At 39.5% G+C, this 16,728-nt stretch overlaps 1 protein-coding gene across 1 annotated transcript in view; it reads left to right on the top strand.

Annotated features, from left to right (window-relative positions):
- cpne5b (copine Vb) overlaps nucleotides 1-14,182 on the top strand; it is a 109,692-nt gene extending 95,510 nt beyond the window's left edge. The window contains exons 14-20 of the mRNA XM_034134881.1: nucleotides 1,813-1,859; nucleotides 2,939-3,120; nucleotides 3,378-3,505; nucleotides 4,579-4,681; nucleotides 10,084-10,141; nucleotides 10,768-10,841; nucleotides 11,831-14,182. Of these exons, the coding sequence (XP_033990772.1) occupies nucleotides 1,813-1,859; nucleotides 2,939-3,120; nucleotides 3,378-3,505; nucleotides 4,579-4,681; nucleotides 10,084-10,141; nucleotides 10,768-10,841; nucleotides 11,831-12,022 (784 nt within the window). The 3' untranslated portion in view covers nucleotides 12,023-14,182. The remainder of the gene's footprint in view (nucleotides 1-1,812; nucleotides 1,860-2,938; nucleotides 3,121-3,377; nucleotides 3,506-4,578; nucleotides 4,682-10,083; nucleotides 10,142-10,767; nucleotides 10,842-11,830) is intronic.
- Nucleotides 14,183-16,728: the final 2,546 nt, after the last annotated feature.

Here is a 16,728-nt window from a genome sequence, read left to right as displayed (position 1 = left end):
TTATAAAGAACTCAAAAGTATCTCTCATGAGTGCAGTGGTTAGGTAGGACATATTATACTTTGAACATAATGATAGAGCCCATCACTCTGTGCTTATTATGGTTCACTGCATTCATATCCCGTTAATACATTAATAACATTAGCTTTTACCGCTCTAGAACTTGAATTAAGATAAAGCAGTGTTGCAACAGCTAAAACAACAAGCACAGTGTGTGCTATTGCCTTCAAGAATTGATAGTAAAAGTTCAGCAAAGGTTTTGTCACACTTAGCCTTAGAGAATGAAGAGAAGGGAATGAGTGAGGCATGAGATGGTAGGGAAGAAAGAAAGTAACAAGATAGTTCAACTACTACACAACAAGACTGCAGTGTAATTCGAAAATTCAAGCATGAACATTTTACAAAGGTTAAACAGAAGGGGCAAGAGACTGCCAAAATATATGAGCATCTCACTTTAGTTAGTAGTGAAATCTGGGATACACTCACAGTGTTGTTATGTTAACAAAGTGGACTCGACGAATGAACTTAACCACCAAAAATATTTCAGCAAGCATTTTACTGTATGCTGACGATCACGGCATGTACGTTGTGATTGCTCTTAACATGGGGTGTAAAAACACAACATCAGATTACAGTGTTTCCCCGAGGACATTTTTTGTGTGTGCGCGTGCAAAGTGCGCCCCGCCATTAAGTTTCTATGTGTCTGCCAGCACAAGAAAGGCTCTCGAGGCCTAGTACATACAGTGGCAATGTCTCAAGATTTAGCTAAATACACCTTCATTGAACATACAGTAACACAAATACTACAAATCCACATAAACAATCAAAAATCAAAAAGGGTCACTACTTATTATTACTTTAATAAAAAAAGGTTTTTGGTACCTGGCTGGCGCCCCCTAGCAGCGCCGCCGCTATTTATATATAGGGGAAACACTGGATTACTTACTATGCTGTTAATAAATGAAATATGAATACATATAAATGTTCTTTTTCTTTACATTTGGTGGTAGTTGCAAGATCGTTTGGGAAAGTAAACCCATTGATAGAGCGATAGATAGATGGCAATTGTTTAAGTGAAGGTAGGTAAACCATGTTAGTAAAAGAAACTTAGAAGAGTACATTCTTAGAAAACAAAGTGTGATTCTCTTTTTTTCGAGAATTCACAAAGTCATGAATTTATGCAATAAAGACAAATGAATACTAAAGTTATCAGGGTCAGGCTTTGCCGCGTCCCAACCCTCAAACTGAAAGGTTAATGTGAATATTTTACACCATCCCTTTAATACCAGTCTTTTACCTTCCTCTCTGATGGCTCTCATAGATTACGAGAGAATGTCGCTTGGGCCCCTAAGGCCTCGTCTCATTGTCGTAAATTAGCGAGAAGAGGCAAGTGCTTCATCAGCAGGGGAAATTGGATTATGATTTGCTCTTAAGTGCTCCATCAATTGCTTGTTACACAGCTCAGTGTCTCAAAGGCTCATCTGCACCTCCTGCTACGCCTTCTCACGGGAGGTGAGAGTCAGATAAGAGCGTAATCACCTAAATCATATTTGACGATTGAGAGACTGCACCCTGTATCTCTCAAAAAACCAACGGGAATTAAATATTGATCTGTGTGAAACTATATCATAATAAGAAATAATTGGCTATTTTTGTGTTTGATGTTCCTTCGTTTTAGGTATCATCTTTTCTCATATCACAAAAAATGTGTGTATGGGACGGGTGTGTGCGAGTGCTGGTATTTAATGAGGCCTGTCTTATTTTATAACTGTCTGGTCTCTTCCGTTGATTTTTCTTCTCCATCCCTCTTATAGAACGCAGATCAATTTCACCGTGGCCATTGATTTCACAGCATCTAATGGTGAGTGATACTAACGGCAAAGTGGGTGTGGAGGGGGAGGCAGGGATAGATAGTTGTGCTCTTTGAAAGTGGCATGTCCGATTTTAGAATCAATCAGACAACACACAGTGCGAGCGCACATGTACACACATCGTCACAATAAGTGATAGCCTTTCCTGGATATTCTTCCTCCTAAATGCTTTGTCAATACACTCCAAGTTAAGGCATTTTAGCAAGAATGCAATAAAACAATACAACTCTAAGCTTGACATGAAAGGACTACACTTACGTCTTATTACACTACCCAATAAAATACCTGAAAACAATGCTTCTATTGATTTATCGACAGGGAAAAGCTATTATTAAAAGGGTCATTGGAATTTCTCATTTTCCAATTGATTGTTTGTAAAACTTCCTCAGAACAGCAACTGTCCAATAAAAGCTTAACAACCGTAACTAGGCACAGCAATTCTGTCAAGCTTTCACATGGAAAAGTTGTACATGGGTCTTTATATAAGCTACCAAAAACACAATCGCAAAAGTGTTCAATGTGATGTTTATCTGCTCTGATAGAGATCCAAATGTTAGCCTGGCTTTTAAGCTCACTACCTTTATTTGTAACAACCAGTTTTACTTTGAAGGCCAAGGAGAATTTCATTAGCTAAAGTGGGCTTGTTGTGGAGTTACAGGTTACCTAAAGGAAAATCCTATTTTATGTTGTTATGTAATTTTTTTTTTGTAACTAACCCTAACCCTATTTTCCCACTGTGTTGAGCTAGCCTAAATGTTACCCACCATTTTCTGTCCTGCCGCTCCTAGTGCTTCGGAACTTTTTTAGAAAGGCTCTGTGATCCAAAGAGCCCTGCCAGCTTATTCCTACGCTTTCATGCTATCTCCTGTCTGTCTGTCTCACACTCAGTCTCTCACTTAGTCAAACTGAGCGTAGCAGTGCCCTTCATCTCTGTAATTGTCTCTCCATAAAAATATATCTACATTTTAAATCCTCTCATTGCACAAAAAACAGTATCTAGAAATGTAGAAGTGACGTCTTTGTCCTTCATTACCCACAATGACCTGGAGTTTGATTGATGGGTCCGTAGGTAACCCCTCCCAGTCGACTTCGCTGCACTACATGAATCCCTACTCGCTGAACGCCTACGCCATGGCCCTGAAGGCTGTAGGGGAGATAATTCAGGACTACGACAGCGACAAGATGTTCCCCGCTTTGGGCTTTGGAGCCAAACTGCCCCCCGACGGACGAGTTTCTCACGAGTTTCCTCTGGTAAAGTCAACCTCTCCTAATATCACCTTTGATTAATCTGTTCACTGATCTTTCATCATGATTTTTTATTTCCAATTCACAAAGTTTTACCACTGAATTTTCTATTATAATGTGGCAAATTATTAGTAATGTGCATGTCATGGTTCATAAGAACTAAGTAAATGACATCTAATAAACATTGATAAAGATCTTGAGTTTCTTTGTTTGATAATTGCAATCACCAAGTCCATGATTTTCACAGTTTTGCTCCTTTTCAGAATGGAGACATTGAAAATCCGTACTGCAACGGCATCGAGGGGATCTTAGAGGCATACCACCAGAGTCTGAAGACAGTGCAGCTGTACGGGCCAACGAACTTCGCTCCTGTGGTGAATCATGTTGCCAGGTGAGAGGACAAAGCATCTAATGAAAAACGTCTACCTTTTTGGTCCTCACATGAAAATGTACATCAAATTGAATGTTGTCTTTGGCACTGGCAGATAACAGATTGGATCCCCAGATAATACCATACAAATCTTAAAAACACAATGATAAAAACAGTTAGAACAGATCTTCTCACAATAGTGCGTTTTAAATAAGTGTTTCTCTTCAGACAGCAGGAGACACTGTTCAATGTTTATCCAACAAACCTAAGAAAGATATATTTTATTTGTTTATCATCAACGATGAAGGAGAAATGTTTGCGCCTCAATGTTAGCTGATCAAGATTAAGATCTCCCACTGCCAGACTCCATTGGCTTCAATTTCCTGTGCGACTGTTCCTCTGACCCAGACAACATCTGTCCTGCAACACAAACTTGATGCCAGATGTTTGAATTTGATTTTTTTTTATTTGGCTGACAGCTTTTGAAATAGTTGCAGAATTAGCTGGGATAAAAAAGCCTGTGACCATTCAAATATACCCACATACCATTGCAATACATAAAAAGGATCTGAGTGTATTCTTGTGCCCCCCGACAGCCATCGTCTTGGCTTCCCTCTCCCTCTAATGTTTTGAGCCATATCCAAACAGTTCTCCATCTGATCACAGCAAGGCTCCATTTTAATTAAAAATGTCATTCTGATAAAAATGGAATCTCACTTACTGCGGCCGAGAGCCCTAACAGTGAGAATACAAAACCAGTATTGGTATTTAGCATTTGAAAAGGTGAACTCATGTAAGAAGACATGTTTAACAAAGGGTGTTTATCTATGAATCAAGCAGAGCAAACCAGCCTTGTACTAAACTTCATTGTATTGGCTGATCAATGTGTGTTTGTGAGGCATTTTAATGAGTGTTACCTGAAGTAAAACAACAACAATGTTTAATAAAATGTCTGAGAGTGCATGATAACAAGTTTTTTTCCACAGCAATGATCAGAGAAATGCATCAACAAATCCTAAAACCTGATCTGTCCTTGAATTAAAGAGTTTATACATCTAACTTCTGCCTGTATCTGTGTGTGTTTGTGCGCTTAGGTATGCAGCAGCGGTGCAGGACGGCTCTCAGTACTTTGTGCTCCTCATCATCACAGACGGCGTCATTTCCGACATGGCACAGACCAAAGAGGCCATTGTAAATGTAAGAATAGAAAAGGAACAGAGAGATGTACTGCATGATATAAGTTTTACCTTGTATAAACGAGAAGAAAGTACCTCTGAAGTTAAAAATAATTGGCAATTTGGGAAAAACACAATGAAAAGATTGATACGATGTAGGATAAATATAAAGTCAGCAGCAGTTATCAATCGTCAAGAGTCAAAACTCTTAAACACAGTGAAACAGGCTAGATTGTCTTTATTCAAAGAAAACCAATTACGATTGTCCGGCAACTACATAATGAAGACAACACTCTTAAAATGGACTAATCCAAGTTATAGTCCATCAGATAATCCCCCATGAAACCACAAATGTAGGGTTTGACCTTTCAGATGTTATACAGATTAAAAAGATTAGATGAAATGTGTTAATTACTGAACAATAGATATGCTGAAAGGTGGATTTTTCGGAAAGGGCCAGGCTAGTCGTTTCTTAAGCTTAACCCACAGAAATGAGTGGTATCTTTACATGTAATTATCAGCAAAACAATAATTTACCAAAATATCACACTAATCCTTGAAATCAACATATAAAAACACAACTATGTTCAGGCAACTAAAGATTATTTTTCAGTATTCATTAATCAAAGTTGAGTCAAATTTGTCCAGCATTAGTACAGATTCTTTATTAGCGCTTGCCATACTGTGTCTTGGCTTAGCTCACTTTCAGAAAAGAATATGTAGCCCAGATGTCCACTGTGGTTGTCACTCTGATTCCAACACCGAATCATTGATGTGACAATGGAAGTTGTTCTACAATCTGTAAAGCAACATGATTTCCATCATGGCTTCACATAACTGGTATTGCTTCTGTAATAGTAAAATGATTATATAAACTAACGAATAACCTGACAGCTCAGAAAGCGCAACACCCAGGTTATGTTTTTCCCTCATTATCGCGCTTTCTTCCTTTGAGCTTTCCCAAAACCATGCCCTGAATCTGTTTGTTCCCTCACAGCTTTAAATAGTAGTTGGCTGGCTTCCCTTTCCTTTCCTCTACCTTGGTCTCTTCCTTTCTTCATCCTCCTCCTAATCAGCACCCCACAGGCACAGAACTCCCAGCAGACTGGATTTAAAGGGAATTTGCGACTGTTAGTCAAAACATTAGAACAGCCACACCTTCCTTTTAAGATCTTGCCTGCTGCTCTATCTCCCTGCCTCCACCCTGCTGAAGCCTCCACTGCTTTCCCTTTAACTCTCCACGGATCCGGGCAGAGGGAGGACACACTGCTGAGAGGTTATATCAAAGTCTTTCCTCATACTTATTCATGCTGGACGGTAACTTCATGAAAGTGAGAGGTGTCCTGAATGTGCACTATGTATGTTGATCTTATTTTCATGCCCTTTTCTATGTTTCGGTCCATGTGTTACTCATGTTCTCAGTATTATAAACCCATGTGGGAAAAAAGGTAGTTTATCAGTCACTCAGCATACCCCTCCTCTGCTCACGGCTCGTGTCCCTCTGCTTCCTCGTTGTCTTTTTCTTTGTGGAGCCCTCGCTCAAAAATGCAAATACTTTTTTCATCTCTCTTCATCTCAGAGATCTAAATCTGTTCATCTGCTCTCTCTACATACTTCTGTCACCACGTTCCTTGCCTTTTGATTTCTTTCCTTTCACCTGTTATCCGCCAGTGTTTTCTTCTTCATCCCTTTATCATCGGCCCACCAAAAGTACTTCACTTCACAACCACTTTGATTCCATTTACTTCCCAATAGGTTGCAGCTGGGATTTTGTATTAAGTAATGGAATACCTAAGGAACAGCCACAGATACTGTGCCTATCTCTCCTTGACAAATAGCCCATTGCTCTGTATAAACTATTCAGCATCTCATAAAGGATTCTGGCAGGATCCACATTCAGCATTATGATCCTGTCATGATTCTGCATTTCCACTTTCCTCAATGTACTAAGCATTATAATAGATATATACTTAAATAATTGCGCAACTCTATACCCTCTTAATGTTGCTTCGTCAATCAGGTTTACCATTTCCTTACAGTACATACAGTATGCCGTTTACAGTGATGATGATGGACAGAGGAAGTTTTTCGTTTATAACAACCAACTTTTTATCAACTTGTTCCAGCAGAAATGACAACTGTGGGCGGTTTGAAGTTGTAGTAAGTTAGCAAATGTAACTTTAATTGGATGGCTTATATTGAGCAAAAAGACTCAATCTAAAAATGAATAAATCATAAAGGAGCTATATTTAAAAAAGTATTGACATCTTCCCGCACACTACATTATTGTTTAAAAACAGTTTGCCAACATGAACGTCATTAAGCTTCACTAAAACAGGGCCATCTTGACATTTGTTTACGGCACTTTAATTGGCAATCTCTGTTTAATGAAGGTTTTTATCTCCACCATCTTATTTGGTGTTAATTAGTAATTATATCTAACATTTTCTGTTATATTAAAAAGCAAATTAAAGAAACCGGCCTGTCTCAGCAAAAGTCTGTCCTGCTTGAGTGAATGAAGTTAATTAAACGTATTAAAAGATTAAAGTAATCAAAGGAAAATAATCAAAGAAACTGAGAAGATTAACAACAAATGTAGACTTTCATGGATACATTTAGAGTGTGTGGATAATAAAGCATGTGATGGCAATAAAAAGGTGTTCTGAAACATTAACTTTATTTTCAAACATTTTTTTTATTTTACACAGGCTGTCAACATGTGACAGTGAGTGATTCATCCTGAGGTTCTAACAAATGGATGGACGTGTTACTCCTAATGTGTTAATATCTGCACTCGGCTGGATGTTTAAGTGTCCTCAATCTGCTGCATTAAGCTTTTCTCTGAGCCGAGCTCTGAGGCAGCCAATGAGATGAGAGATGGTCAAGTGACTCAGGTGACCCCCAGTACTGACAGGAGGGTCACTTCCCCAACATATATCCATAAACCCTATTTGTTTGTGCATGTGCACGGCCACAAATCCAAGAACAAACACCATCAAAGCATGCGTGACATTTGGCTATAAAGTGGACCTATCATGCTATATTTGAATAATATATATACCTATATAAAACATATCTGTGAAGTTTTTTTTTCAAAATACCAAACAGATCATGCATTTTAGCCATGCCTCATTTCGCTCTATTTGCTCTTTTCCAGCCCTGTTTTTGCAAGGGCTGATTCTGTGAGAAGTCTTCTTCGCTGCTTTTGTGGCAGACTACAGCGCCACTTACAGGCCTGGCATATGTACTACAGCGTCTCCAGCGCTTTCGAGCGGCAATGGCTGTGGCCCAACCCCCCATTCCCCTGATAGGTGGAGAGCTGCCCATATAGGCGGAGCTCCCTGTTTCTGACGTCAGAACAATTTCAAATCTGTATCAGCTCCGTTGCAGCCCCGTTTTTTAGAGATTTGGGTATGGAGGAAAATAGAGAGGGTTGTGTTTTCTGACACTTGGTGAGTTCCCTGACACACCGGGGACACATATTCATGTATAAAAGACGTACAAAAGTGCATTTTGCATGATAGGTCCCCTTTAAGCAGCACATGGTGAGTGAGATCTTGGAGTTTATTGATGCTGTGTTTTGTTGTCTAATTAAACTGGATTTCCACTGCCAGTCAAAGTGACAGGAGAAAAGTGGGGCACGGTGGATTGCCAGGTTATTTTTGGTGCCATTTGATGTGTGCGTACATATCTGCAGTGTGAGTTTTAGTGTGTGCATGTGCGTGGGAGGACAGGCACTGACAGGAGTTGTGTTGAACACTGATAATCAAGCTGATGTGCTGTGACTGAGCTTGTGTCGACAGAAACTGCTCTCACCCCCGTGGCAAAAGAGGTTGCCTGATTTTCCACGGTACATTTGTCTTGTGACGCAGATAAAACTGCACTCATTATTACTGCTTTGTGAAAATATATGGTTGCAGAAAAACTCATTTTATGTGATATAGGATTTTGATTTGAGCATTTATGTCGCCATCTATCTTGAAATTACAACAGACACCAGCATAGCCTTTCAAAGTGCAATGCAGTCTCAAGCAGGACGTAAAGAACATCACTTGTGATGCATAAAGTTCAAGAAAGACAATCAAAACTTTTCAAAAAGATATTTCAAAGAGACAGAATGATGCTGATTTGTTTAGGAGGAAATGACCGCAACACACAGTGGTTAAGCACATAGTTACTAGGGCTGGTTTGGCTGAAATAAATATATGTATTGATTAATGACATCAATTAATCTAAAACACTAGTGCAAATTATGTAAAAATAACTTTATGGATGTCAAACTGATGCATTATGTCAGACAAAGTGTTGTTCCAGCAATGTCTCAACAACTATTGGACTAGGTGGCCATAACATTTTAAACAAACATTCATGTTCCCCAGAGGATACTTTACTGACTTGGGTGATACCTTGACTTTTCATCCAGTAACAGCAGCATCTTAAATATTTCACTTATCTGGTCACATATATACTGTAAACATCTACCAAATGGACAAGCACTACATTTGTATTATAATTCTGGTACAGAAATGTGTGGCCCTCTCAGGGAAAACCGTATTAACATAGATGATCCTACCCCATCCATTTTTATCATCAGGTAAACATTTCAGGTTGTCCCACAGTTTGATTTATGAGCAAATACCTGCAAGTGTTTGCATGCTAACAGGCCAAACTAGGAAAGGGAACATAGTTATTTTCCAGCCCTATGCCTAGATATTTTGTAACAATGATATATGTTGTGGTTTAACTGATATAAAGCAGTTATATCCGAGGTGTGGCTTGGGATGGTCGCTGTACTGATTGAAGTGGGCGCCTCTCCCAGCTCACAAATGCCACACCCGCCATGTACTGTATGACCTGAAGAAATGTCTCCTTTTAGCCTTAACAAGCTTATTTAGGTGTATAATGTGAAAATATTAAATAAAATCCACATGTGAACGTTTTTTAAGCAAGGAAAACAGCTGACCTGTTGTCGCGGTATCTCAGGGGATGCAGTTAGTGTTGTCAGCGAGTTTAATCTCCTCTCCCCAGCCTGATAACTAGCACTCAGTGGGCAAATACAGTGTGTGTCATCCTGAGATAAGAGCCGGGGTGCATTCTTGGGATAAAATTGGATTCCAGTACATAACATCAGGGATAAGGAAAGCAGAGACAACAACAAGTTTCTGTTGAAATGCTTTCCCCGTCTGGCTGTCCTTCTCTGACTCCCTGTCTCTTTGGAGGACTTGTCCTACTTAAAGGTCATCCAGCTAATTTAGGTGTGAAACAGAACATTAACAAGGTTGTAACAAACGTGGTGAGCATGTAACTGCTATAATGTCTGTAATGCAGACGTGTAAACTATAATGAGCACTTCAGGTCAGTGGTAATGTTGACAAGTGTCTGTCGTTTCCGTCAATAATCTTTCTTTTTTATATTCCTCCTTAGGGTGCGAAGCTTCCCATGTCCATCATCATAGTTGGTGTTGGTCAGGCAGAGTTTGACGGTATGCTGCCTTCAATTTCTTGACTGCTTCACAAACTAAAGATTTCATATTTGGGTTATTTTGTGTTGGCAGGCAAATACAAGATGTCATCATAGCAAAAACATTAACAGCTGTTTTGTATTCTGAAAAGGTTGAATGCCTTCTAAATAATTGAACACAGTTAAAAGGTATAAAAACAGGGGTCAATAATTGATATTTTAATTCTTACAATTCTCAGTCCATTGCTGTTACAGCCAGCGCATCAATTCAGATAAACACCAGAGAGAAAATCACTGTACAAACTAATTTGCGTCAGTGAAGAAGGGAAAGCGTGGGTGGCTGCAGGCATTATTGCAGAATGAATGGCTGAGGTTAATTGCTGGGTTTGCAGTGTTTAGAAGAGATTATCCTAAATTGCACAGAGACTTTATTACAGGATTTATTAGTTGATTAGACATGCAATAAAGACAGATTACAGCTCACCACCCCCTCCCATTTACTAAGGCTGAAGCAAAAAGATGTGTTTTGTATATTATTTAGGATAAACTTGAGCATCAGTAGTGTATCAACCTGGTATCTGCCCTCAGTTCTCATGTGTGTATGTGTGTGTTCATCCATGCATGTTTGTGTGAACTTGTGTTTTCCAGCTATGGTGGAGCTGGATGGTGATGACATCCGGGTCTCGTCCCGGGGGAAACTGGCAGAGAGAGACATTGTTCAGGTGACTGCCCTTTACAGCATGAAAGGAACCGAGACTGTGTTCTCTGCACAAGGACACCAGTCACTGAAAAAAACAGATCTCACTATTTCAAGAATTACTCAAGGGCAACATTGTCCATGTAACAGACAATACTGTATCTAAACATTAATCAAGCCTAAGCGAATGCAGTCTTATGAGATACAGATCACCAGAAAAAGGCAACAGTGTTTCCAGTGATTTACAGTATGTGTTGTGTCATATCTTTATATTAGCATTTTACGTGCATGCAGTTGCCTCAGTAATGCTGGCACATTCAAAATGTCTGTTTCTGACAAAAGACCATCTGTTGGCACTGGCACTTCTAACAGATTAGGACATCTGTGTGCGTCCTGTGAATTTCAATAGAGACCAGCATGCTAGAAAGTTTAATATTAGATGTCTCTCTGGGGCACTCTAGACATAGGTTTTTCAACCGACTTTCTTTCTGTGTAGTGTCAAAACTAAACAGAATCAAGTTGGCTGATGATGTGCTGAGTTTCCAAATGTGTTTTAGAGCAACGATTTCATGGTTTGTGTGGCTTACTACCTTGGCTAAACGACTTCCTAGGGAAAGCTTGTGTGTGCTATGACAATTAATTAAAAAAAATTATCACGAGTCAATTATCAAACCCCAGAAGGAAACCTTATCTTTTAAGTTATTTTCAAGCACATTTATTTCCTCTGACTCCTGAGGGGAGCCAGAGCACAGGATTAGTGACAGATCAGCAAACTAAAGCTTGCAGGAAATGGCAAATGTTGACTAACATAGGGGCTTAAACATGAGCCCTCTGGATTTCCCCATTTAGAATAAAACCCACTTGTGTACATTGTCATACAGAATTTAGAGCGTCTCATGAATACAACAGTGAACCAAAATCCTAAAATGGAATTATGCTAGGCAGAGGAAACGATATGTTGTCATGTTACTGCAACAGTAACTAAGTACATTTATATTCCCCTTTCTTCTTCAGTTTGTTCCCTTTAGAGATTATATGGACCGGACAGGCAACCACGTGTTAAGCATGGCGCGGCTCGCTAAGGACGTGCTAGCAGAGATCCCAGACCAGTTCATCTCTTACATGAAGAGTCGGGGGGTCAAACCCAATCCAGCGCCACCTCCTTACACACCGCCTGGACTCACACACCACCACACACTGATCTGAAGCCCTCCTCTTGGCTTTTCACTGAGGACTGACAGCATGCAGCAGCCGCTCCAGAGTCCAGTGGGAACTCTTCCTCCTGTGTTATGGTGCAAACAGGAGATGACGCGACAGGAAATGGAAGTTGAATTTTGGGCCGTATCCTCCCAGTGACAACTCGAGCAACGTTTTTTTTTTATTTGGTTTGTTTTTCGGTGATATATTCATTTTGATGATTTATTTTAATAAGAGGCTCAGACCTACCAGGACTCGTTGGTGAAAGCCTTTTAGTCCGACACTGAGGCAGTGACTGTTCCACATCTAATCTGACAGCAGGTGGTTCAAAGAGGTCATGTTGTGGTTAAAACTTGTGCCTGTCTGTGGTTGTTTCTCTAATTGTATCAGGACATGTGAACTTTGACCTAAGCCTTGCTCGTCAGCCATTGGTGTGGCCTAACACAGTGATATTTTTTTTAGGCACCTTTTCCCTTCTGGAATACGTTTTTTTATATTTGGGGAGTATCTCCATATCTGCGAATGCATCGGTTATGATGGAGGAACACTAAAGATGTGTAGTTTACAGTTTATTATTAACATTAATCAGGCTTTTCTACCATGAGGTGTCTCCTCTTCTCTTCTTTGGTAGGTAAATGTTTATATCAGCATGTTGTATGAGAAGTTTATTCCCAAATCCCAGTATATTTATTCTCCAATGTTATTTAGAGTGGCATGGACATTTGATGGATATGTTTTTGAAGTGGTCACCAATTATTTGAGTGATTGCATATAAAAAGCACAACCTGTCTCTCTACCAAGGACAAGCTTAGTACGATGCTATCAATCATATTGAATCATTTTGAGAGCTGATGGTCACTGTTTCTAAAGAAAGTACACAATGTATTCATGCAAGTCAAATATAGATGAACTGCAGCTGCAATTCAACATAAAATATTACTCAGGCTTGTTGGAGGTTCTCATTCAGCAAGGATACATTCCAATCACAGAGAATACATCTGAACAGAGGTAACAATAATAATTTCATCATAACCCCTGTTTCATTTTCTAATCCACACAAATGGTTATTCAGTATACAACATGCATTACCTTATACAGCAAGTAAAACACATAACAAAACATGTGATATATATTATTTATATCCAGAGAACTAATCTAGCAATGCAGGCGACAGTTCCACTTTCCCATGGAGCAATTTGACTAAATGACACTTTTGGGTAATATGCACAATTAAAGCACAATGTACACCAGACAGTGAGGGTCTTTGATCTTCAAGAGGCCTTGTGTCCCAATCTCATTACTTTCAGTTGATGCATACATGTGATATTAATACAATTCATGTAATACATTTACAATACAACTAAGTGACACACAGCAATCAAAGGCAAATGGTAGCAGGTCAAACTATGAACACTGGTTTGTTTTTTGGTTTAAGACCCACGTGTTATTCTTGCCTGAGGGCCCGATAGCGGGTTATCCGGTCCTGATACGATCCTAAACACACCGCCGCGGCAACCCAGACACTCAATAAGCAGAAATCTGTAAGCCCCCAAAGGCCACGCATCAGCAGTCTCTAACCCCCGTCATCATGGATTCCCACTGTAAGTCTGTGCGATCACAGCCAGTGTTGCTCCCTCCAGATTTACATCTCATACAGCGTGGCGCAGTACATTTCAAGTCTCTGGTGGGAGACAGTTCACAAGTGATCTAGAGAGCTTTAGGATTTTTGTTCATTACATTCAGTACAAAAGTAATTATCTCAAGTGTAAACACATGAACAACCCATCAATACCACAGGGTAAAGGGGGATCACTTTGTGCTAATCTTAGTTTGGCTTTCTGTAGCCTCCCACCATCTGTGTGGAAACGAAACAAACTGGCTTTCAAGTAGCAAATCCAATTTTACCAAAACAGTAACAAAAGCTTTTTAATTTGAGATGCATACCGGCACAATGGTGCAACAACAAGCCTCGACAACCCTATGATTTGTTGCCTTGTAAACATTGAGACATGTCATACAGTCAACATTTGGAAATGTGAAGAAAATGATCCATGCATGGGGTGTTTTGATAAGTACACATTGTGCATACAGTAAGAGAGAAAGTTCAGAATTAGGGTTGTCAAGTTAACGCGTTAATAACGCGTTAACGCAAAAAAAAATTAACGCCACTAATTATTTTAACGCGATTAACGCATGTGTATTTTTTGTCCTCGGCCGCCGTAGTTTCAGAGCGCATCGAGTTTAAAATACCATCTACAAGCTGATGCTGACAGCCCCGCTCCTGCTGCCCGCTTGTGGCAGACCACACTTCCACGCTCACCGGCAGGCCCGGACTGGCCATCGGGAGGACCGGGAGGGTGTGTGTATGTGTGGCGCGAGCGAAGCACACCTTACGTGTTGTTGTTAGGCATCTGGTGCTAGCTAGCTGAGCTAACGGATATAAGGAGCTGTTTCAATGAAAACAGAGGAGCGACATTTCGCCGACAACTGCGCCGAGCACTTGACTTTATGCAGGTAGCCAGACAGCACACTCAGCACGGATAGTGCCGCAACACAGCTCATACACACAGGCATATATGCCTTGAGCTGCACATAGCTCCAACGATCATTCACTCACACACACACCACACACCACACACCACACACACACACACACACACACACACACACACACACACACACACACACACACACACCACACACACACACACACACACACACACACACACACTCACACACACACACACACACACACACACACACACCACACACACACACACACACACGACACCACCACACACACACACACACACACACACACACACACACACACACGTATTGTATGAGAGAGATTCTAGGTTGAATTGAGGCGAATATTTGTAATGTTCAGGTTGTTGTGTTTAATATTCATGAGAATATTTGTCATTGTTCAAATGATAATAAACAAACATATAAAGCATAGTTGTACACTCATATGTTGATAAGAGTATTAAAAACTTAAAAAATATCCCTCTAAGGTACATTTAGAACAGATAAAAAATGTGCGATTAATTTGCGATTAATCGCGATTAACTATGGACAATCATGCGATTAATCGCGATTAAATATTTTAATCGACTGACAGCCCTATTCAGAATACAATAGACTCAATTATTTTATCCCATCATGCATCCCATCTGACAAATCACATAGGATCTCTGCTCATGTTGCAATAACAATTGTTATTCGTGTTAACAGTGACATAACACTAGCCACATCATCAAGCATAAACATGTTGAACAATAAAGTGGTATTTTCATGGCATGCATGTTATTCATGTACTTAGTTTAGAAAATGGGAGATTCCAGACTGAAATATCTGAACAACTATTGGATGGGTTTACAATACATATTTGTCCCGTCGTCAACATCCCTAGAAGATGTATCCTTATGACTGGAGTTACTCTCTGTAGCATCATCAGGTCAAACTTTCAGCAAATGTTAACATGCCAACAAACTAAGGAAAGACGACAACAACACGCCAGCACTGTCATTTTAAGCATGTTGATGTTAGCATTTAGCTCAAAGCTACACTTTTGTCTAAGTGAAGACTCACGGAGCTGTTAGCATGACTGATTTTTTTTGTCGTATTTTTTTAGCATCAAATAGACACATAAACAAATTCTAAATCTAACTTTTACTTTTTCCATCTTTGACACAGCCGTTGCTCTTCTTTTAGTATCATTATTTCAATTTAACTTGGTTTTGTTTACAAGCTTGACCTACATGTGCCCCTCATTGATGTAGAGTGTAAACAAACACAAAGACAAGGCTACAATTATAATACACTCTAAAAAAGGTGCCCTTTCCTTTCAAACTGACAAAGCAAGTAATTATTCTGAGCTCAAAAGGTTATTTTCAAGTGTCTAATGTAGCAAACTAAAAGGCCTTAAAAATCTAGAAGGGAGTCTCTACATCTCATCATGTATTTTATCGAATAGCAGCTCAGGTGGATAAGTATGGCTCTTTGGTTGAGGAGAGGAATTATTTCATAGTGGTCAAAATGGAAAACAGCTATTTGCTTGTATATTGTTAGGTGGTGTAAGAGAGGAAACAGTTATCAGTGAAAAGATAAGAGTGTGTTAGAATGTAAAGTGTATCAACAGCAGGTTTGCATACAGATTCTGGAGGCACTTTATCCTTGCGAGGAGTGCTCATTGTATATGTTTTATATATTATTACTGTATTGAAGATATTTATTTTTGGAGTTATATGTATGAAAAGCCATTGCTCCTGTTGTCTATGTCATTATGGTGACCTCTTAACCCACTGATTTATTAGTGCGATGGATTGACTGCATGTTTTCTTGGGGTACATTGACAAAGAGTGCCCCCTCTGTATAATAGGAACCAGCCCAGATTACATGCATGTCAGTGCCAAACTTGGAAGTAAGCTCTGTGGACTGTTTGCTATTTCTTCTCTCCTGTGCCTGGTTCTCCAAACATTTCTTGTCTCACCAGTACTTGAAAACTGTAGCTTAATTAGCATGTTACAGTTAACACTTTTTTTTATTATTTTTAGTCTATTCTCACAATTTATTTTTATTATTTGTATCTCTTGTTTTCTGATTTGCATGACTCCCTACTTTCGTTTAAATGGGGTTTTTAAATTGTACATGATTATTGTCATATGGTGGGTTGTGAAATGCTTTGTATTGGATTGCCTTAACTGAAAATT

The sequence above is a fragment of the Trematomus bernacchii genome, unplaced genomic scaffold (genome assembly GCF_902827165.1).
Source record: "Trematomus bernacchii unplaced genomic scaffold, fTreBer1.1, whole genome shotgun sequence".
NCBI classification, from domain to species: Eukaryota; Metazoa; Chordata; class Actinopteri; order Perciformes; family Nototheniidae; genus Trematomus; species Trematomus bernacchii.
The sequence above is the reverse complement of the archived record's forward strand: the minus strand, read 5'-3'. Positions and strand labels throughout refer to the sequence as shown.